The following is a 24,133-nucleotide window of genomic DNA, read 5'->3' as shown; positions in this document are numbered from 1 at the left end:
AAACAGCCAGAATTTCAGCAGGTGATGGAAACCAATGAAGTTTGTAAAGCATCTCATCTGCTTTATTTGAAAACTGTATTGAAAAGCTCAATACAGAGCTATTGTGATCATCAATAGCTCTGCCATGGCTATTGATGCCCACAGACTCTCATGGCTAGCAGATATCAGACCTTAATAAGGATGTGCAGGAAAGACTTAATGATGTGCCTTGCAGTAGTGGAAGTATCTTAGGAGATAAGGTCAAAATAGCAGTAAAGCTCATAAAAGCAACAATATCCCATGCTTCAGATGCTATTCACTGCCATTTCTAAACCACCTGTCTAGTAAGCATTGATTCCTCAAAATGAACATTTCCCAGACCCTACTTGTCCCAGGTAACAAAGCTAAGGGCCTCACTATTATCACCAAAGCCACTCTAAGCCTCATATCGTCGTCCATTCAAAATCAGGATCAATTTTTGATCAGATCTAGATCCAGGATCCTAGTCCCCATTCTATAAGGCCTTCCTGTAGCAAGAGGTTGGAGTTTTTCATAAATCTCAGACAGCTAGGTCTTTCAGATCGTGAAGGGAAACTATGGATTACTTTTTATTTATTTATGGCTTTTTTTATACTGATGTTCAAAGGACATCACATCGGTATACATGTAACAGGTGTAGAAGCAAAACATAAAATGGAAACTGGTCAGTACATAAAACGGAACAAAAGGCAAACTAACAAGGTAGAACTGGGTAAGGAGAAAATAGATAACATTATAACATTTTAACATTATAAACTTGGCATTTATGGAGTCAATAAATACAGCTTTGCGGTTGGTAAGAGCAAAGAGCAGGGGAGATGTATTTGTAGGCTTGTTTGAAGAGCCAGGTTTTTAGTTTTTTTGTTTTTTTTTTTTAATTTCTGGGGACATGGTTCCAGCCGGAGGTCTGGTGGCATATCATTCCAGTTTGAGGATCCTGCTATAGATAGTGCTCTTTCTTTTGTGGTAGTGAGGCGGGGGGGGAGGGGTTTAGTGAGGGTTATGTATAATGAGCCATTGTATGCGGATCTGGTGGGTCTAATGGGGGTATGGAAGTGAGATGTATTTGTAGGCTGTCTGAGGTTTATGAAAATCATGAGAGTTCTAGAATGGGTAGATGTGAATTGGTTATTTACTCTTTCGGATAATAGACTAGGGGGCACTCCATGAAGTTAGCATGTGGCACATTTACAACTAATCGGAGAAAGTTCTTTTTTACTCAACGCACAATTAAACTCTGGAATTTGCTGCCAGAGGATGTGGTTAGTGCAGTTAGTATAGCTGTGTTTAAAAAAGGATTGGATAAGTTCTTGGAGGAGAAGTCCATTACCTGCTATTAAGTTCACTTAGAGAATAGCCACTGCCATTAGCAATGGTTACATGGAATAGACTTAGTTTTTGGGTACTTGCCAGGTTCTTATGGCCTGGATTGACCACTGTTAGAAACAGGATGCTGGGCTTGATGGATCCGTGGTCTGACCCAGTATGGCATGTTCTTAACGTTCTTAAGGGAGTCGTTGAGCCAGTGAAAGTTATGGTTATGTAGTGTCTTATGTATGATAGTGAAATTCTTATAGCGAATTCTAGAGGAGATAGGGAGCCAGTGGAGATCTTTAAGAACGGGAGTGATATGGTCTTTTCTGCGAGTGTTGGTGAGTACTCTGGCAGCGGCATTTTGTAGCATTTGGAGTGGTTTGATGGTGGCTATGGGGAGACCTTGCAGGAGGGAGTTGCAATAATATAATTTGGAGAATATTATGGCATGGAGGACTGTATGGAAGTTATTAAAGTGAAGGAGGGGTTTAAGTTTTTTGAGGACTTGAAGTTTGTGGTAGCATTCTTTCATGGTAAAACTTATAAACTTTTTGAGGTTCAGTTGGTTATCTAGTATAACGCCAAGGTTTCGTACGTGTTGGGAGATAGGAATTGAAGGTGGAAGGGTGTTGATGTCAAGGTGTTGGGATTGAGTGATATAATGAGTTCAGTTTTGGAGGCATTGAGGGAGAGGTGAAGATTAGCGAGGAGGTGGGTGATTGATGCTAGGCAAGTTTCCCAGGTATCAAGGGATTTAGAGATGAATTCTTCACCCTCTTCACCCTCCCCTCATCTTCCCTTTCCTCCCACTTCCACCCCATCCTCCTGCACTCCTCTCTCATCCTTACCCTCCCACAGGTTTTCTAATTAATCTATTCCACCATGCCCCCCCATTCCTACACCACTCCCAACTCATTCCCCATCCCCGTATACACCACCCCTTGCACAGACCACCACTTCTTTGCTATGTGAACCCTCAAGCCCAGCGCAAATTCCTCCTCCCCATCCTTATCTCCCCTTTAACACAACTCCTTGGCCTCACCACACTATCCCTCATGCTATTTAATGCTCACTCCCTCTCCAAAAAAACCCACATCCTTGATGACCACAAACCTGAAATCTGTGCAGTCATGGAAACTTGGCTCAAGGACACTGACACTGTTATCTTGAACCAACTCCCTGCATTATCCCATGACATTTTCTCCATCCCTAGACTGAAAAAAAGAGGTGGCATTCTCCTTGTCGCCAAAAAAACCCTCAAACCCAGGCCTATGAATATCAACCCCCCTCCTAAGCTTGAAGTCGGCCTATTTAAATCTACTGATCTCCAAATCTGCCTCGTCTACGCCCCCCTGGCCTCCTGGAACAAAATCCCTTCCCCCTCATTGAACTCATATCCAACAACATAAATAATGAAAAACCTGCTATACTACTGGGAGATTTCAATTTCCACGTAGACTCCATACCCCTCTCACTGTCCTGTGAAACCTTCCTAGCCGCCCTTCAGGCCCTAGGCTTCACCCAAATTGTATCGGCCCCTACACACAATGCAGGGTATCCCCTAGACCTCATTTTCACCAATTCCTGCATCCAGGTCCCATCACCCCCTACCTGTACCCCTGTACCTGGGTCTGACTTCGCACTTATTGAGACTCACCTCACCTTAAGCGCCACCAACACATGCAACCATGCACAAAACAACAACTCCTCCTCCTCCTGCAAAACCTGCACACCTGAGGAGCTTACCACAGCACTCTCTGAATCCCTAAACAAACTTGATTGCTCCACCCCCGACACTGCACTCAACTCCTGGGTCAGCCTCACTCAAGATATAGCCAACAATGTATGCCCCCTCATCACCCATAAGCAGCGCACCTCTCTCTCCAACAACAAATCCTGGTACACAACGGAATTGCACCAAATGAAACACAACCTCAGACTCAAAGAAAGAGCTTGGTGCAAAGTCCCTAACCCACAGCACTCCACCTCCTGCAAATCCTACTTACACACATACCACCTTGCCATTCAAAAAACCAAACGTGACTACTATGCCTCTAAGATTCATCAATACACATTCAACCCCAAAGCCCTCTTCTCCTATGTCGCAGCCCTCACCAATCCTTCCACCCCCATCATCGCTGATGAAGAAGCTGGCACGAAATGTGAAGAACTCACTTGTTTCTTCCACAACAAAATAGCTAACATACTCCTCAGGTTCCCCACTGCAACCACAACCCCTCCTCCCCGAAAAATTCACTCAACACTATTGACCTCACCTCATCTAAGGAAATTGAGGCAATCCTCAAAAAATCTAAGCCTGCATCCCACCCTTCCGATACTATACCCACGAAAACACTACTCTCCATCCCTAATATTATTGCTCAACCTCTAGCAGATATTGTTAACTGCTCCCTTTCCACTGGCTCAATTCCCAATCCCCTTAAACATGCTGTAGTCAAACCCCTTCTCTTGACCCCAAAGACCCAGCCAACTACCGTCCCATCTCCAATCTTCCCCCTCATTTCTAAAATCATGGAGAAGGTAGTAAACACCCAACTCATGGAATACCTAGACGACAACGACATAATTCACTCCTCACAGTTTGGCTTTCACAAAAACTTAACCTCTGAAACCCTCTTACTATCCCTCACGGACTTCCTCCTCACTGGCCTTGACCAAGGTCATAATTTCCTCATCGCTTTCCTTGACATCTCTGCGGCTTTCGATACGATAAGCCACAATCTCCTCATCTCCCGCCTAGCCGACATCGGCATCTCTGGCACAGCCCTCCTGTGATTCAGATCCTACCTAGCTAGCAGACGTTTCTCGGTCAAACTAGGTATCTCAGAATCCTCTCATTTCACCCTTTCGCAAGGAGTGCCTCAAGGTTCCTCCCTCTCCTCCACTCTATTTAACATATACCTCCTCCCCCTCTGTCATCATCTATCAGATCTCGGTCTCAAATTCTACATCTACGCAGATGATGTCCAAATCATCATCTCTATCCATGAATCACTCACTGCCACCCTAAGTTTCTGGGAGAAATGCCTTTCTTCTATTAACACTCTACTCACCTCCCTTCAACTTGCCCTCAATTCTGCTAAAACTGAGCTCCTTCTCGTCCATAACCACCAGACCTTTAAGCTCACGCCATCTAACGACCCCATGACCATTTCATTCACCTTGCAACCCCCTGTACGAAACCTAGGCGTTCTAATTGACCCACATCTGAGCCTAAAAAACCACATCACCTCCGTCATAAAAGGAGGTTTTTATAAGGTCATGGTTATAAAAAAGCTCAAGCCCCTGCTCCACACACATGATCTCAAAAATGTCATCCAAGCTACCTTATCTAAGCTGGATTACTGCAACTTCCTGTATCTTGGCCTCCCCTTCTCCACTATCAGACCTCTCCAGATATTACAAAATGCAACGGCAAGGATAATCAGTAACGCACGCAAATCAGACCACATAACCCCCATCCTCAAAGACCTACACTGGCTCCCCATCTCATACCGTATCCTGTTCAAAACCCTCAATATCATACACAAAGGTATCCACAAACACAATTCCTCGTGGCTCAGTGAACCATTACAACTCACACAATCCTCCCGCCCCACCAGAACGAACCTCATATGCACATTACAAGTCCCCCCACTTAAGAAAGCCCGACTTACAGCCACAAGGGACCGTGCCCTCTCAATTGCTGGCCCCACTCACTGGAATGCTGTACCTCCCAATCTCCGTCTGGAGCCATGCCCATTTAAATTCAGAAAAATGCTAAAGACCTGGCTTTTTCACCAGGCTTTCCCGTAAGGACTGATTAACCAAAATAGTAAGCATCTCATTCAATACTGATATAACTGCTTTGATCGTACTCTGTCCATAGGGACCTTCATTTTCGGTTTTTATTGTTCTTTATTTTTCCCAGGAATTTATTAGGGTTTATCATCACAAGAATATAAACAGGAGAAAATCAGTTGAAAAAAGTAACACACAATTTTTCTAGGCAAATATCAGAATTTTAGTGGACAGAAGCTAGGACAATAAAACAATATTAAGCAGATTCTCCTACTCACCCACTCAGCAGCATATCCCTCTTTACCCTATCCCCTGCCTTGCATGTCCCTCTCACTGCTTCACATTCTCTCACCAAGAACCTCCCTCTCCCACCCCCACTCCTCCCTGCACTGCAGCAACATTCATTCTTACTGGAGGTGGCTCCAGGCTTCTCATCTCTCCTTTGGAAGTATGCTTACTGAGGTTTCTTCGCTCTGTAACACTGCAATTCTGATTTTGTGCAGGGCCAGAGAGTCTGCCAGGAAGAGCTCGTAGTGGACAGGACCTGCTTCAAACGCATATGTGGCACCAGACAGAATGCACTTTGGCTGCTTGGGATCAGTTTGAAACACAGCATGGGTTTTGGCCCACACTGGCTTCTAGCAGCGGCTGGAGGGCTTGTATCACTGCAGCTCTGCAACAGCTTTTTAATCAGTCTAAAATTAAGGTGAAAATCGGTTTAAACAGATGGGCACCTTTTGGGAAAAATCCAGGAATTTATGGTGAAAATCTGTTTAAACTAAAAACAAAGGACCCCGTCTATCCAACAGACATTAATGCCCAAATTTTCAAAAAGCCGCAGGCGTCAAAAAGGGGGTTACGTGCGTGGCTGGGCCTTGTGCGTGCTGCGTGCATTTTAGAACAAGTCCAGCCAAGCGCGTAAATCCTGTTACACGGAGAAGTGCCGGGCCCTGAGAGAGGGGTGGACCGGGGGCGTGGTCTTTGCAGGGAGGGGTGGAGTGGAACAGAGGCCGGCCGGGACAGCGGTCATTAGCTGCTGTCCTGGGAAGTGCACGCTGGCAGCTAGCTGGCGTGTGGAAAACACTTCTGCTCCGGAAGAGCAGTAAGTAGTAAAATAAAATTTGCAGGTAGATAGTTAGGAGTTAGGCGTCAGGGTGGTGAGGGGAAAGGGAAGGAAGGTTAGGCAGGGGGGTAGGGAAGTTCTCTCCCACTCCGCTTCTTAATTGGAGCGGACTGGGAGAGAACTGGGGAAGGCCCAATTGCGTCGCTGCGTGTTTTAACAAAAATTCATCCCCCTGCACGCGTCGCCCGCACTTGCATGTGGCCATCAGATTTATAACATGCATGCGCCGGCGTGCACATGTTATAAAATTGGCACATCCATGTGCCAATTTTATCTTATCTGTATCTTATCTTATCTTTAAACTTAACCTTATCTTTATCTTGAACAGACGACGCAGTAATATAAAGTATATCAATACATTTTACTATAAGTAGGTCAAAAATAATAGGAGTCTTGTTACAGTACTGAGAGAGCATGGATATTTACAATAACTAAAGTTCCCAAGTTGTTATCCTTTGTAGGAGGGATAGAAAGACTTACCTTGAACTAGGGGAAATTAGACAGAGATGTCTTCCTCAGATTTGCATGTCCATACTGGCCTTGACCTGTCATTGTTAGGACTGGTTTTAAATATAAGCGACATTGGGCACTTGCCTAAGGAGCCAAATTTTGAAGGCACCTAAAAACGTGGACTCTCCATGCTATTCTGATTTCAAGGCACAAAACTCCCCACTCCAGTCATCTGTTTATGGATGCCATGATCTTAAATCCTGCCCCTATTATAGTCAGAACAACCAATTCCTCTTGAATCTTTCTCTTATTCAAACATATGATGAAAAACAAGAAGACATAACCAAACAAGTAAAAATTACATACCCTTAATTTTAACAAGTGAGCATTCAGGAAAGCTTGAAGGAGCACCCCTTAGGCATAGGCCTGCCAGCAGAAGATCGTGTGTGCTATCCTCCCTAAGTAGGGTGGTGTAGGCTTAGGTTTAAGGTGATGTCACCCTTGGAGGGAACAGAGCCCCAGGCTGACAACTGCATCCTCATTTGATGCCCTGGAGGGAATCTCAGTGGAGGAAATCCAGACAGGGATGGAGCAATATCCCTCTGAGGAAAAGTGCAAGTGCGCTGATGTCTCCAAAATTAAAAGTGCACTATATATATTTGTATTTGTAAAAGTGTATGTCTATATGTTGTAAGCTGCTCTGGGTGGTCCTATGGGACTAAAATGGTATATAAGTATAAGATTAAAATAGAAAAATATTAGAATTATGGCTTAATAATTCATTTAACTTCCATGATACATCACAATATAAGACAAGTCAGGGGATCCTAAACTCCCAATGGAAACAAACCACGCAAGGACTTAAGAAGTGTGTATGTGTAATGGAAGAGCTCAGAGACTTCCTGTCTTGATGGCTCGTCCATTCCAGTTTGATCTGGAATTTATCCTTCCAAATCTCTCTTACCAAATTGTCTTAACTACTGAAGCTTCAAACCTGAGTTGGGGAGCTCACCCACAAGAGTTCTACATGCATTGCTTCTGGTCCCTCCAGGAGAAGTGGTTACACATCAATATTCTGGAGTTTTAGAGTCTAAAGACCAACAAAATTATCTGTCAGAACAATGAGTTGGTCATACTGGACATACTGTTCAGGTACATTATGTCGTGAAGTTGTTGAGGTGTAGATCTAGGCCAAATCTCAGGGGTGTCCAACTCCAGTCCTGAAGACTACAAACAGGCCAGGTTTTCAAGATATCAATGATAAATATGCATGAGAGAGATTTGCATGCACTGCCTCCATTGTATGCAAATCTATCTCATGCATGTTCATTGTGGATATCCTGAAAACTAGGCCTGTTTGTGGCTCTTATGAACTGGAGTTGGCCACCCTTGCCATATCTCATGGGACAGTCCTAAGAGCCACATACCTGGCAGAAATAGACACTCAGCAAAGACTCAGTCAACACTGGACCCTCAAGAGTATACATGAATCTATATGTGACAAAAAGGATCTTCCTCAAATGGGGAACACCTCATACAGATCTTTGTATCAGGTCCAGTATTGCCACCTGCTGTGTGGATTCCATTACCAGTTAACAGAACAGTTCTCTCTGCAGATAATTTGGGATCTTCTTGTTTCTAGAAGAGACTGCAGTCAGGATGTCACAATCAACATCTGGCAGATTGAAATTCCCTAGAAATTGCACCTCCCCTTTCATAGGTAAAATGGGATGGACAAGACTTTTTTTCAGATATGTTAGTGATAGAAGATAGTGCAAAAGTGGCATTGTGAGACTCAAAGGTGAAGGGGAGGAATATATAGAGGCTGATGAGGAAAAAACAAAATTGCTTAACAAATATTTGTTCGGTGTTCACTGTGGGAAGGGCCTGGGAGCAGGACAACGTAAAACAAACACAAACAAGATTGGGAGTGAGGTAAACCTCAGTCAATTTTCAGAACAGTGTGTTTGTGAGGAACTAACTAAACTTAAAAGTAGATAAGGTGATGGGGCTGGAAGGGATACATCCGAGGGTACTAAGGGAACTTAGAGATGTCTTGGCAGCTCTGCTGGCTGACCTTTTCAATGCTTCTTTACATTCTGGAATAGTTCCAGAGGACTGGAAAAGGGCTTTGATTCCTGTTGATAAAAGTGGAAGTAAGGAGGAGGCTGGGAATTGCAGGCCAGTTAGTCTGACCTATGTGGTGAGCTAACTAATGAATCGCCTCTAAAACATAGGATAGTACAATTTTTGGAATCCAATGGATTGAAAGATTGGAGTCAACATGGTTTTACCAGAGGTAAATCTTATCAGACAAACTTGATCAATTTCTTTGATTCGGTGACCAGAGAGTTGGATAAAGGGAGAGCTCTAGTCATAGTGTACTTGGGTTACAGCAGGGCCTTTGACACAGTTCCGCACAGACAATTTATAAATAAATTGTGAACCCTTGGTATGGATCCTAGAGTGACTGACTGGGTTAGAAACTAGCTGAGTGGGAGGTGACAAAGGGAAGTGGTAAACACCCTGCTATTAATAACAGCCAGTGTGCCTCAGGATCGTTCCTTGGACCGGTTCTTTTCAATATGTTTGTGAGCAACACAACGGAAGGGTTGTCGGGGAAAGGTTTGTCTTTTTGCCGATGATACCAAAATCTGTAATAGGGTGGTCAGCCAGGAAGGAGTGAAAAATAAGAGGAGGAATCTCATGAAGCTCGAGGAATGGTCTAAGGTCTAGCAGCTAATATTTAATGCTAAAATATGCAAAAACCCAAGGGAAAGGCACAGATTTGGAATTGAAATTCTTCTAAGCACAAAGGAAGAGCAGGATTTGGGGATAATTGTATCTGATGATTTTAAGGTGGCCAAACAGGTGTATAAAGTGACAGTAAAAGCCAGAACGATGCTTGTCTGTATAGAGAGAGGAATGTCTGCAGAAAAAGGGAGGTGATATTGCCCCTAAATAGGTCCTTAGTGAGACCTCGCTTTACAATTCTGGAAATTGTACCTTCCGAAAAAAATATATAAACAGAATGGAGTCTGTCACCAATCACATAGACCTACCCACCTTCCCTCAGGTGGTGTTCCGTCACCCAATCAGAGCTGAATGGAACTGAGGGGGGGGGGGGGGGGGCACAGGGTTGCTGCTCATAGGCAGTGAAAGGTGCTTGCCCTTTCCAGGAAATCTGTCCAGCACTGAACACAGTCACATGACCTACTTATGGTGAATGCTGTCTTCAAAGAACCCCTATTACAGGTAAACGTCACTTTATAACTTGGAATGGAAATTTTTCCATTAAAAAAAAGAAACTTTTAAAAAAAATTTTTTTAGTATTATCTAACTTTGAATTGGTCAGTATTTAACACTACTTTACCCATACATTTATATAGACCCTATATAATAAAAAGTGAATTTTCAAAAGTTGCATGTGTAAAAAAAAAAAAAAAAAATTACCACGCATGTAAAATAACATACGCAGACATATATTATTTGAAAACCTCAACATACAAGTGTAAATCAGGGTCTGAGAGTAAATTTCCACATGTAAAAAAAAGGGGTGAGCCAGGGGCATTCTGGGGAAGGGCCAACATTTTATGTGAGTAAGTTGCTATTTTATAAGCAGTTTGCACATGTAAATGTGGCACCTTACTTGCATACATTTTACTCCTGCTCAATATCATGAGTAAGTGATCGTAAACATCTTAACAGTGACATACTGACAGGGTAGGCGGTCTTGGTGAAATGGGAGGGACTTCAGGATGAAGAGCCAGGAGGGTCTTCAAGAGCTGCCGATGCACTGGGCAAACTGGTAGATTAATTGGTTCATTGCCATGCACATGTGGAAAACCCCTGATTTCCATGATGAAAATGTGTCTAAATAGCACGGGTAAAATCTTCTCAATTACCCCTTCAAAATTTGAAGTAATTAATTTATTTACAAATGTTTTTTTTTGTATACCATCATTCAGTGGGTTCCATCATAACTGTTTACAACAATATCGTAGATTCTAATACATTGTCAGTTCCTAAAACATATAAATGATCAGAAATAAAATATTAATACATAATTTAACTATTACATAATTATCATAACCTATAAATTCATAATAAGAGCAATCAAAGTAGTAAATAAAATGTCATTACTTGCAAAAAGCAAGGTAAATCATTTGCACTAAATTCTAAGTTATCCGGGTAAGTAACACATTTGCCAATGCTTAGACAAATTTGAACTCATCTGGCTAAGTGGTGGCACTTATGCAGCTAAGTTCTGAATTATCCAGCTAAGTAGCTGCGGGCACTACTTCGCCAGATAAGTCTGAAAAGTGCTTCTTTTCCATCTGAGTAGCGCTTTTCAGACTCATTTGGCTATCTGAAATTGCTCAGCTCGCAGTTTTTTTACATACAGGAGCATGTTTGCGCGCACATGGACTCATTTCATAACCTGCGCATATAGTTTGTGCACAGGTTATAAAATACTGTAGCAACTCACACACACACACACACACACTTACACACACACACACACTTACACTTGAACATTATCCTCTTAAGTGCTCAGTTCGCCCAAAGCTATCATGTCGTGAAGGATGAATAATCTGCAAAACTTTCATAAATGTTGATATTCAGAATGGATATTTATGGCCTGAAACAAACATTTGTTATGCGCAGTAGGGGGCACCATAGATGCTAAATTAACACTCCCCACTCTACCCACATAAACTCACCTGTCTGCCTCTTAGTCAACGCCAGAAACACTTTAGCACACAGAATTACTCTTGCTTCAATTTGGCATTACTATCAGCCCAAGCACTACCACAGCCACAAATGGGTGGAAAAGGTTTAGGAAAATTTGGGTGCTAGTCCAAATTTTAGGAAATAGGGAAAACATTTCCATATAGTTTTAAACATTTTTTTTTCACTCTTATTTTATCTTTTGTTGTAACTTTCTTTGTCCCTTGCTTCCTCCAGGTTTTGTCTCCTCTTGCAACCACTCCAACCTATTCACTTTGGAGGCCAGGGGCAGGAGACAGCTCTTCAGCCCAGATCCTTGCATGCCCTCCAGTGGCAACTGCTGTCTGCCTCCTGTCAAACCTTGTATACTGCCCATCTCCCCTCTTGACTGCCACCAGAGGCTCCTTTTGCAACCCTAAATGCAGGCATTGGGTGTTAAATTTTAGGCACCCGGGAGAACTGGCAACCAGCATTTTTCCAGCTCCGGCTGCACAGATCTTATTGCTGCCTTGTCAGGCAGTTTGGACATTTTTAAAATCTATATACACTGGGGAGAGAACAACCTACAAAAAACCTTTTTACTCTCCCACAAAGTGTTTTTTTTGGTTTTTTTTTTTAACCAATCTTCCTCTATTTTTAAGCACTGTTTACATTTTTCCCAGCATAAGCTGCTTTTTAAAGTGTTAGCTTCACTTTTCCCACCAGGAGTTACAGTACTTGCCTTTTATAAAATGCTTTGGCCTATGCTCAATCTCATGATAAATATAAAAATATAAGGTATGCCATACTGGGTCAGACCAAGGGTCCATCACACTAACAGCAGTCAATCCAGGTCACAAATATCTGGCAAGTACCCAAACATTAAATAGATCCTATGCTACTGATGCCGACAAAAGGAATGGCTATTTCCTATTGTTAATAGCTGTTTATGGACTTTTCCTCCAGGAAATTATCCAAATCTTTTTTAAACTCGGCTACACTGGCTGCCTTAACCACATCCTCTGGCATGAAATTCCAGAGCTTATCTGTGTGTTGAGTTAAAAATAAATTTCTCTGATTTGTTTTAAATGTGCTACTTGCTAACTTCATGGTGTGCCCCCCTAGTCCTTGTATTATCCAAAAGATTAAATAACCATTCAAGTTCTTTCATGATTTTGTAGACCTCTATCATATCCCCCCTCAGCCATCTCTTCTCCAATAAAGGATCTCTCTGATCTTAAAGTTTGTTTTCTTTCTTTGATAACTTTTAATGCTGTTTTTCACATATAAGCATACTCATACACTTGTACTCTACATACTTCCTATATGCATGCATACCTTTTTTCACATGTATGCCTCTTACAATACTGGTCTATGGCATTGTGAATTTGTATAACTGTTATGAAAGCCAAGCAAACACCACTGGCATACTCTAAATAATTGGAAAAGCAGAACAAGTTTGTAGAAACTGCTTACTGCAGTGCAAGGTAGTAATAACGTCCTTTTCCACAAGCTGTTATACACCTGTCACACATCTCAATTTGCTTTTCAACGCTTATATGCTTCTTCCATACGCCACAGAAACTGAGCAGGTACTGTAAGTACTAGAAGTCTACACTATGTACACAAACAGTACAATAAGCACAGGAAATCCAAAACTCAAACAAAGAAACTACACCCTTCCCAGTTCTTGGAAGGCTGAGGGGATGAAGGTGTTGGCTTGCGGCTAATGAATAGTTTGGCCTGTAGACAACTACAGTATCCAGAAGGGAGCGGATACGTTTGTTAAATAGAAACATGACACACAAGGGCAATAAATCTTCATTTTGTTGAAAGAGGATGGATGCTAGTCGTGGTTCTTGGAATCCTCTGGAAGAAGCCAGTAGCCACATAGTGCAAAGTGCTCAGCAGACGCTGGTGATAACAAGAAAGCAACTTCCTGCATTATGAAAAGGATAATGGGGATCCAGCAATGAAGCTGGTAACGAATTATGCAGGCAAGAGTATGGGCTGGTCTTAAAATCTATGCAATGGGAGTTTGGTCACGCTCTTCCTCAAAGCCTCTGAGATGCATTGTGCTGCTTATGTTCTTGATTTGGCAGTTTCTTCCTGTTCTTTTGGTTTCAGCTTGATCTGAGCTGCCACATCAGGGGCTTCCCCCTGTTTCTAGCCCTTTCCTTCTAATCCAGCTAGGGCAGTGACAATCCTTTAGTCAGGAACCACAGACTGCTTATCTCTCGCCAGACCTCAGCACACATGTACCCTGACCACTAAGTGTCACTATTGTGCTATGGCCAAGATCCCTTTCTTTTCAAGGACTGTGAATGCTGCCTCTGCAGCTCCAGCTAGCCTGAGAAACAGAAGCCAGGCTTAGCTATATATTTTTATTTCCCAACGTTGATAATGTTTCTAGCAATATTTTCTAAGTTCTTAAATATGTGATCCTTCTTGAAGTGTAACTCGCTGCATTATTTCTAATTGATTCTATGTATATTCCATTGTTGTATGCTGAAAATTGATAAAGTTGTAAAACCAAATTTTAAGTTCTTAATTTGAGTGCATCAACTCCTTGCATTTTTATTACGTTTAAAACAGTATTAGTAGCACGACTTCTATAGGAAGATAGCTGTGTGTACTTATGCCATTATGAATTAAATGACTTTTTATATTTTCTACTTCTGCTTTCAGGATAAGATCCTTTGCTAACAAATCTGCAACTGTACTCCTTAGGTTTGCTGAGAAAAGGAGTATCATGTAGAGCAGGGTTGGCCAACTTCGATCCTCAAGAGCCACAAATAGGCCAGGTTTTCAGCATATCCACAATGAATGTGCATGAGATAGATTTGCAACATTGGAGGCAGTGCGTACAAATCTCTCTCATGGATATTCATTGTGGATATCCTGAAAGCCTGGCCTGTTTGGGGCTCTCAAGGACCAGAGTTGGCCACCCCTGATGTAGAGTAGCACCTAGAATGACTCTATTCCAAAAACATCCAAAATATTTTCACCTTATTCTTGTCCCCATATAGAAATTCAAGATCCGCATCGAGGATCCTCCTCGGCGTAAACACATGGTCTTCCTGGGTGGTGCAGTGCTAGCAGATATCATGAAAGACAAGGACAACTTTTGGATGAGCCGGCAAGAGTACCAGGAGAAAGGAGTGCGCGTGCTGGAGAAGCTCGGTGTGACTGTGCGATAAACTCCAAAGCTCACGGCCCTTCCCCTGCCCCCTCTCCCCCCTGAAAGCGCTCTTCCTTTATTGCCAGTCTTTGAACTCCTTCAGCTACAGGACATGGAAAGGCCTGTCTCTGCCCTTTGACCCAAAAGGTCAGGGTTTGTTCTGATTTCCTGAGGGACGCTTTTGTTAAATGTTTGTTAATGTGGCTAAATTTGATTATTTAATTTAACCACTTCCCTGTGAACAAAGACCATGAGCAAAAGGGCCTGCCTGCTGCTTTGTTCCTCCCCAGTGGGCGTTGGATAATTCCGGTATGCTTCTCTCAGTTTAGTATGCTGGTGTAAGGCCGCTAGCTTTGTCCTGCTCTCTCCGGGTGGCTCTGCCTTTTATTTAGCATAAGAAAACCTCTTAGCAACTGCTTCTCTCCCTTTGCATTCTTGTGCTAGTTACCTTTGTACTCTTCGATGCTTCACTTCTCCCTAAAGTAAAGGTTTAAACAGTTATACTACCACAGTTGTGTCAACATAAGAATCTTTAGCATTTCGCTTACGGAAAATGGAAACCAGGGAAACCAATAAACACAGAGCATTTTGGAGCTGTGCTTCTTCTCTGCCATGGGGGTAAAACATGCTTTGTTTTTATTTTCTACTTTTTTAAGAATCTGGGATGCTATTTCCACATAGCATCGTGACCAAGAGTGGAGTTCTGGGAGGTGATTGCAGGACTCCGTCCAAATGATGACATTAGCGCAGGGTATGGGCTCTCTAGAAATGACCAATTGCAAAGCAAAATGTCCAAAAAGTGTCTGTAAAATTTATAATTACAGAGATCATTGATTAAAATTATTTGACAAGTTGTTAAAGGGTTTGTTTTTATTTGTGTTTGTGTGTGTCAGCAGCACTTCTAAAATTTGAAGTTACACCAGCCCACTGCTAACTGAAGTTATTGCAAACTGATTTCTCATGTACTCAGCTAGCAGTGAATTACGTAATGCAAACTATTACTGACAGCAGTACATTTTGAAAAACTGTACCATCTTAGTTCAGCTAAAAATATTGACCTCGATTCTGCAAAATTCCTGAGTTACATAAGTGAGGTGTGTGGCCCATGTCATTTTTCCTTGTGCCCCAGAAATAAAGATTTGGGCCAACAGGGGGCAATATTTGATTCTGCTACATGGAGATTTACCCCCACATATAATTTTTGTACAGTTCTGAATGTCACAAAATAAAGGTCATAATTGGTATACAGGGCTGGGATCTTGCTGTCTAATATCTGTGACTAATTGTGTCCATTCCTGAATCTTTGGAAGGATGTGGTTTGGGTCAGTGTATATGTTTTATTAATCACAGATGGTTAAGAGTCAGGGCTGCCTTTACTGGGGGGGGGGGTTGTCTTCACAAGTACAATGGACTGACGTGGTGTCTGCATGCAAGTGGAGAAGAATAGTACCAATAAAATGTGCTTAGTTTCCAGATTTTGTTTTTGCTAAAGGAGGAAACATTTGTGCCACAGGGTGGGATTATATCAAAATACTCTATTGCCATTACAATTACTGAGAAAACATAGTACTGTAGTAGAAATTTGTGCAAGCAATCTAAATGCATATACTGAATAAAAGCTTGAATATAATACAAAGACTTAATTTTGGTTGATAAGAGCCTTCCTTTTATCTGAGCAAACTGAAACAGTGGGGAAGGCAGAGAGAGAGGCATGGATTCCAGAATGCTTTCCAATCTAGATTTGTAGAATGGGTTGATGGGGTTCTTACATTACATATTGAGTGTATGCCATGTTTCGGTTTGGTTTCTCCAATTCTTGAAACCATAGGGCAAAGGGGGCAAGATTTAATGAGGTTTTTTTTTTTTAATAAACCGCCTTTCTCGTCCACCAAAGTGGTTTTCAACAGTATAAAACAATAAGTAAAAATGACTAACATACTTAATATGCAGAACAATACAGATATCTAAATTAGTCAAAATAGGGTTAGAAGATGATAAATGTAATTGTTCCAATTTGATCGCTATGGGCCTATTTTAAACCTTTTCTCTCCCACATACATCCTCCCCTGCAAAGATGTGTTACATTACAAAGAGTCAGAATCACATAATGCCTGTCTGTACAGGGGCACAGACAGGCAAAAAAAAAAAAGGGGGGGCTGAACCAACCCCAGGATTACCATGCAGCTAGAAACTTATTTAACAAAACTATTTTAAAATCTCTAGGTATCTTGATAAAACTATGGAGGGAGGTGCTGAAGAAATCTTACCTGCCACAGATGTATAGATGAGGAGAGATGGAAGCTAAAGATCCATGCCTCTTAGTGACACTGGCAAATACACAGCACATTGTCAGACAAAAGCAGAAAAGGATTTAGGACTAATGAGATGTTATCGTGATGACTTGTGACACAGCCTGTAACCAATAAGGCTGATTTTTGGATGACTAGCAAGCTTAAAAAGTGGGACACTTATAGTGGCAGCCTCTGAACTTTCCATTAACATTGCTTGGAAGGTGCAATTATGTGTGTGTATGTTTGTGTGAGAGAGGGTCCTTAGGTACAATTATAGTTCATATTTAGGGACCTTCATTTTTTGTTTTTATTTTGTTTATTTTTCCAGGGAATTTATCCATGTTTATAACGGAGAAAATTAGTGTAAAATGTTGACTTGCCATTTTTCCAGGTAAATATCTGAGTTTATTTTGGTGGACAGGAGCCAGGATGATGATGATAAACCCCCCCCCCCCCCCCCCCCAAAAAAAACCATATATATTAAGCAGATTAGCAGCCTACAACAGGGACAGGTTTCCAACACTTTTTATGAAAAGGGCCACATAACATTCAAATTTATTAACAGGACTAGATGTAAAAATGTAATGACCTCTTCTCAGCATCTCCTAGTCCTGGGGGAATTCTGTGCTACTGCGGAGTTCAGAATTTGGCAGGCCCCGGCATGCCGCAAGCAGAGGCCATCTCACGCGCAGCGAAGATGCAACAGGTCCAGGCGAGTAGAAGCCGTCCCGCTCAATATGAAGATGGAGCAGACTCCAATGGAGTGAGTGTGTTATGTGTAAGACTTCGAGCCTGGGGGTGAGAAAGAGGGTGTGTATGGCAGAGAGAGGTTGCCTATGTGAGGAGATAATGAAGGTGTGTGTGTATATGTGTGTGAGAGATTGGGAGCTGGTGTATGTGAAAAAGGGATTGTGTGTATGTGAGGGTGCTTGTGAAAGAGGGAGCCTGTGTGAGGGTGTGGGTATGTGTAAGAGCCTGTATGTAGGGATGTGTGTGTGTGTGTATGAGAGAGAGGGAGTCTATGTGGGGGGGGGGGGGAGATGAGAGGGAGCCAGTGTGCAGGGGTGTGAGAGAGTGAGCTTGTATGAGAGAGTGTGTATGTGCACAACAGAAAGAGGGGAGCCTGTGTGTGTGAGAGAGGGACAGAAGGAAGCCTGTGTGAAGGGAGTGTACAGAGAGAGGGGTCAAACTGGGAGTGGAGATAAAGTGGTAGGGGTTGAGCCTATAGGGGGGAGGGGAGATACAGTGTCAAGTGGAGGATTTGGGGCCTGAGAGGGAAAAGTGAAAGACTGGCCAGGGGAGTAGGGAGAGAAGGTGGAAGAGACTCTCAGTTAATTTCTAGGGAAATTCTGCTCAAAATATTTAAAACTCTGCATCTTTAAGTAATAACTTTTTTTCTGTATTACATTTTAAATTAATTAGATGGTCATCTATATTTTGACCAATTTATAAAGTAGGCAGAATTGTAAGTTTTTGTGTGCAGAATTTTACATTTTTTTGCGCAGAATTCCCCCAGGAATAATCTCTCCTCTTCCCTCTTCCTTTCCTCCTTCCTTCAGCATCTTTCCTTTTCTCTCTCCCTCTTTCCTAACAGCTCTTCTCAGATCGTCCCCTCCACTTTCCACCTTTCACTTTCTCCCCAGCATTTCTCCTCCCCCCCCCCCCTTCACCCCATAGTATCTCCTTTTTTTTCATCATTCCTCCTAGTGTCCCCTTCTGCCTTCTCCCATCTGCCTCCCTTCTCGGCGGCTGCTCCAGTAGCAGCTTTGGCCTTCCTTCCCAATGCAGCTGTGTAACTCCCTCCTGTGCCGTTCCAGCTGTTATCCTGCCCTCTGTCCCCCTCCGATGCGGTGGCTGCAGTGGCAGCAGCTTTGGGTCCCCCTTTCTGCAATGCAGCTCCACTGGTGACACTGCTTTGTTAGTAGATCTTCCCCTCCACCGGCAACTTCCTTTTTCCTCCTGTGGTATGGGCATGTGATCGTGGCTGTAAACATGCTGCTCCCACACTTCGTAGCTGCACGTAGGGCCCGGACCCAGTTCGTCTGCATGCCCCACTGACAGTCTGTTGGGAGAGGAAATGCTGGAAAGCTTCGAAAGCCTGCAGCTATGTTTTTAAAATTAGGGTGAACATTGGTTCAAACTGACTTTCACCTTTTGCAAAAATCCAGGATTTTATCAATGACAATTGGTTTAGACTGAAAATGAAGGCCCTCTATCCATATTGTGGGCAAAGACTGTGTAATGCTTGCAAGCACTCCATTCCAAAAGCCGCCTCCATCCCAGCAGCTTGGCCTAGAGTAAAATTGAAGTGTTGTCCCTGGTTGTTCGGTTACCATAGAACATTCTGGAGTAAATTCAAACGTCTGAAAGCAAGCACAAAGAGTGGGCTATATACAGATAGACAGACCCACACACAGACATGTGAACAATGATAAATGTCAGATGTGTGTATTTTGAGGGGGTTGTGCTGATTGGGATGTTGGGGTGGGGGGGGCACGGGAGGTGTTTGGAGAGGGGTACCGATTGTGCTGGGGAGAGTGTGGAGGGGATTGTGGGTTCATATTTTGAGAGATGCTGATTGTATGTGGGGCAGTCTGCAGGGGTTTGTGTGTGTTAAGCGGCATGGTGATGGCGGGGGGGATGGGAGGTGAGGATTGTGAGATGAATGCACCAATCCTGCCAGATGCTTCAGTATCTTTTTTCCCCAATCTGGCTCTAGCTCTGTCTGCCTTTCTTGCTCTGGTCCATGCTTCTAGTTTGGGAGTCGAGGGCTTTTGGAATAGAGCTGTCCCTTTGCCTCTGGCTGCTTCACATAAAGCAATGGAGATTTTTTGGGGAAGATTTGCTTTTCGAGAATCCTGACCAGGTGTGTGTGTGGGGGGGAGTTCTTTGTTTTTTGTTTTTTTTTAACTCATCTGAGATGACCATTTTCTTCCTGTATGCCAAATTAGTGACCTTCGATCACTTCTTTGAGAGTTATTGTTCCCACAGATAGACACAGATACCTCTTAAGAACATAAGAATTGCCAAACTGGGACAGACTGAGGATCCATCAACCCAGTATCCTGTCTCCAACATTGGCCAATCCAGGTCACAAGTACCTGGCAAGATCCCAAACAGTAAATACAATGGCTTGCAAAAGATTTCGATCCCTGAAAAGTCAGCAGATTTATATGGATTACAAATGACACTTAACGATTGTTCCAGACTATGTTTATTGCAAACCAGTATGCTCGTAAAGTAAATTCTCAAAGTCACAATTCATTATTTCTCTGCATTTTTTCTCAGGATAGGACGACAAGGAGGCGCTATTCACCTCACTCCTGAAGTAAGTAGGTGCCACTACCTGAACTTTCAAGGAATTAAAGACCAAACCTTTATTCAACCTATCCTGCAAAAATTCCAGAATAAGTGGGATTTTGACTGAACAAGGGGAAATGCTTCGCTCCTTGCACCAGGCCTCAAATACTCTCCAAACAGCACATATGCTAGAGAGGTGGAGAACTTCCGAGCGTAAAGCAAGGTGATAATCACTGCCAAATAATATCTACGCTTCAGCAGGCACACCCTCTCAAGGGCCAGACCATAAGACAGAATCAAGTCAGATCCTCATGAAGAACCGGCCCCTGCTGTAACATCCCTGTATGGCGGAAGACTAAGGGGGTTCTCTACCAGAAGTCTCTGTAGGTCTGCATACCACAGATGTCTGGGCCAGTCTGGAGCCTCCAGGAGGATTAGCCCTCTGTGTTTTTTGATTCTGCTAATGATCCTGCCCAGCAAGGGCCATGGAGGGAAAGCATACAGTAACTCATTTTCCTGCCAGACCTGCACAAGAGTGTTGATGCCCAGGGACCACGGATCTCTTCTGCGACTGAAAAATCGATGAACCTTCATATTGCGAGAAGTGGCCAGCAGATTGAGGGACGGGGGAGGCACCAGCAATCCACTATCAATTGAAATGTTTTGGCAGACAACACCCACTCTCCTGGGTCCAGGCTCTCTCTGCTTAGAATGTCTGCTCTGACATTGTCTTTTCCTGCAATATGGGAGGCCTAGATCATCTGTAGATGTCCTTCTGCCCATTCCATAAGGAGGTCTATCTCCTGCGACACTTGCTGGTTCTTGGTTCCTCCCTGGCAGTTGATGTAGGCCACCATTGTCACGTTGTCCGACATCCCGCGGACTGCTTGCCCTTGGAGATTGCGGCTGAACTGTGAGCACGCCAACCTGACCACTTGGGCTTCCAGGCGATTGATGTTCCAAAGGGCCTCTTCGGCCATCCAATGTCCCTGGGCCTCCAGTTCCTGACAGTGAGCTCCCCAATTGCAAAGACTCATATCTGTCATAAGAACCAACCAGTTTGGGGAGGACAAGGACATTCCCCTGCTCAGATGGGCCTCCTGTAACCACCATTGAATGCGAGAGCAGATTTCCATCGGCAAGTGGAAGCAAACCGAATAGTCCTGAGACTGAGGGTTCCAACGAGACAGCAGTGAGCACTGAAGAGGAAGCATATGCGTCCACGGCAACACTTCCAGGGTTGCCACCATCAAACTGAGCACCTGGAGATAGCACCACACCATCGGGCATATAGTGTTCACCAACTAACATACCTAGGACATCAACTTCTGGATCTGAGTAGTCAGCAGAAAGACCTTGTCACGCCTTGTGTCAAATCGGACTCCCAGATACACCAATGACTGGGAAGGCTGGAGACTGCTCTTGGCCAGGTTCACTACCCAATCGAGTTCCTGTAACAAGGAGATCACCTTTGTTGGTCACCAAGTGGTTCTCTTCCAAAGACTTGCCCGAATCAGCCAGTCCAAGTATGGGTGTACCAGGATCCCATCTCTTCTCAACACTACTGCTACAACCACCATAAATGTTCTGGGGGCAGTAGTTAGGCCAAAGGGCAGCGCCCAAAACTGATAATGGCGACCCAGCACTACAACGCAGAAAAACTGTTGGTGTTCCAGTTGGATTAGAATTTGTAGGTAGGCTTCAGATAGATCCAAGGAGGTCAGAAACGCTCCCTATTTGTACAGCCATTATCATGAAGCATAAGGTCTCCATGCAAAAATGAGTCAACTGCAGGTGATTGACACTCTTGAGATCCAAGATGGGGCAAAAGGAACCTTCCTTCCTGGGAGCAACAAAATAAATGGAATAACGCCCCATATTTTTCTGAGACATAGGTACGGAGATCACAGCTTTCATCCGGAGGAGCTTTAGAAGCGTAGACTACATTGCCTGCTTCTTCTGCAGTGAGTGGCAAGGAAACATCATGAACACGTCTCGAGGAATGCTGCAAAATTCCAGTGCATATCCTTCCCGTATAACTTCCAGGACACATTTGTCTGATGTGATGTTGACCCACCTTTGATAAAAGGATAGGCTTCCCCTTATCTCCTTGTCCCGAAGGTGGGTTTATGAAACTTCATTGGGAAGTTTGGGACAAGCCTGCACCTTAACCTGTCCTTCTCTTGGGCTGTCGGGGATGAAAGGACTGAGGCCTACCAAAAGGCCGAGACCTCTGAAATGTCGAGTTTCTGTAGGGGTGAAAACACTGGGAGCCCCTGAGACAACCCTTCATGGAAGGGGGCACTGTACCTGCTTCCTCTTATCCTCCAGTAGCCAGGGAACTGGAGACTCGCCACACTTACTGGCCAGCTTTTCCAACTCATTCCCAAATAAAAGTGATCCTTTAAAGGGCATTTTTGTGAGATTAGCTTTGGAGGCTGTGCCAGTTAAACAATTCTGCAACCATAGCTGTTGTCTGGCCGCCACCACCACCGAGGCCACTCCTCTGGCCGAGGTATGGACCAAATCACAGCCCGCGTCTAAGAAGGTGGCAGTGGGTGCCAGGACTGTTCTGGAATTCACCCCAGAATTATCCACCTTGAGAGAGAAGCAGACAAGACCAAGCCACACGAGTGCAACAAGAAGCAATCTGTAAGGTCATTGCTACTGCGTCAAAGGCTTGTTTAAGAATAGACTCAATCCGTCTATCATGTGCATCCTTTAAGGCCGCTCTTCCCTCCATGGGAATAGTCGTTCATTTAGAGGCAGCACAGAGCAGCGCATCAACTATGAGACAACGCAAATTCTCTCTCACTGCTGGGTCTAGAGGGTATAGTCCCTCTAACGTCTGGCCCTCTTTAAAGCTTGCCTCCAGGGCATCCCATTGAAGATCAATCAACTCCTGAATGGCATCCATCACAGGAAAGAAGCAAGAGGCTTTCCACAGGGTTCTGACATAGAATCCGCCCTAGGAGCTCCCAGCATCTTCAAAGTCTGGGAAATCAGGTCAGGCAATTTATCCCTACGAAAGAACCATAGCATGGTTCAATATTCCAACCCAGTGGGAATTTCCCCCTCTTCCAATGAATCAGGATCCAGTTATCTGGGTCCCTACCAGGAATACCCATGGCAAAATGAGGCATGCCTCGGCGTCTACTTGTAGGAGTGGGACCCCTGGCTGAGGGTCCATCTGGACAGGAGTAGTTGAAGCAGAAGACTGCGCTTGCAATAAAGGCTTGTAAACCCTGAAAAAAACTCCACCCAAGAAAAGGCAGCCGGATCCATGCCAAGTCCAGGGAGTACTGGAGTGGGCCCAACTGAATTGACATCTCCTGTGGATGAGCCAGTCAAGGAAGTACCCAAATCTGGCATACTTCCAGTTAAAGCCATTGCCAGCCCACCATCTGAATGGGAAGAACCAAGCTTAGCAAAATCTGAGCAGGATAAATCTCCTTGACAATCCTTACAGCATTGACACAAGTTGGAAGACAAGTCAGGCTGTGAAGCCCTAATATGACAAGCAGCGCAAAGAGGTGCTTTGGCTTCTTGGTTACCGGTACCATTGGTCAGCGGCACCATTGGTCAGTGGTAGGTAAAAGGCGCCACGAGGTGCACACACAGCTCGTGTGCCCAACCTGAGCGTATCTCACACTTTTAAAAGTTGTGCATGTAGGGAAGTGCCTGACATTGTGTACAGCTGACGCACCGCACACACTGACATCCTATAGAGGGCAGTACATCATGCACTGAAACATGCAGCCTACCACGTGGTGAGCCAACAAAGCCTAAAGTGGGGCTTTTCAACCCACCAGGCTGACCAAATTCTCCGTTCCCCAGCAGAAGTGGAGACAACGTCGGGACAGCGTGCTGAGTATGGAAACCGGAGGAAGTCCTACTGAAAACCCCTCTAATCGTCTCTGAATCGAAAAGTTAAAATTTCTTCCA

At 43.8% G+C, this 24,133-nt stretch overlaps 1 protein-coding gene across 1 annotated transcript in view; it reads left to right on the top strand.

The window, feature by feature from the left end:
- Window positions 1-15,457, top strand: part of ACTR2 (actin related protein 2) — a 113,020-nt gene extending 97,563 nt beyond the window's left edge. The window contains exon 9 of the mRNA XM_029593618.1: window positions 14,446-15,457. Coding sequence (XP_029449478.1) covers window positions 14,446-14,616 — 171 coding nt within the window. The 3' untranslated portion in view covers window positions 14,617-15,457. The remainder of the gene's footprint in view (window positions 1-14,445) is intronic.
- The last annotated feature ends 8,676 nt before the right edge of the window (window positions 15,458-24,133 follow it).

Source organism: Rhinatrema bivittatum, chromosome 3 (assembly GCF_901001135.1).
Source record: "Rhinatrema bivittatum chromosome 3, aRhiBiv1.1, whole genome shotgun sequence".
NCBI classification, from domain to species: Eukaryota; Metazoa; Chordata; class Amphibia; order Gymnophiona; family Rhinatrematidae; genus Rhinatrema; species Rhinatrema bivittatum.
This window is presented reverse-complemented; position numbering and strand designations above follow the sequence as displayed.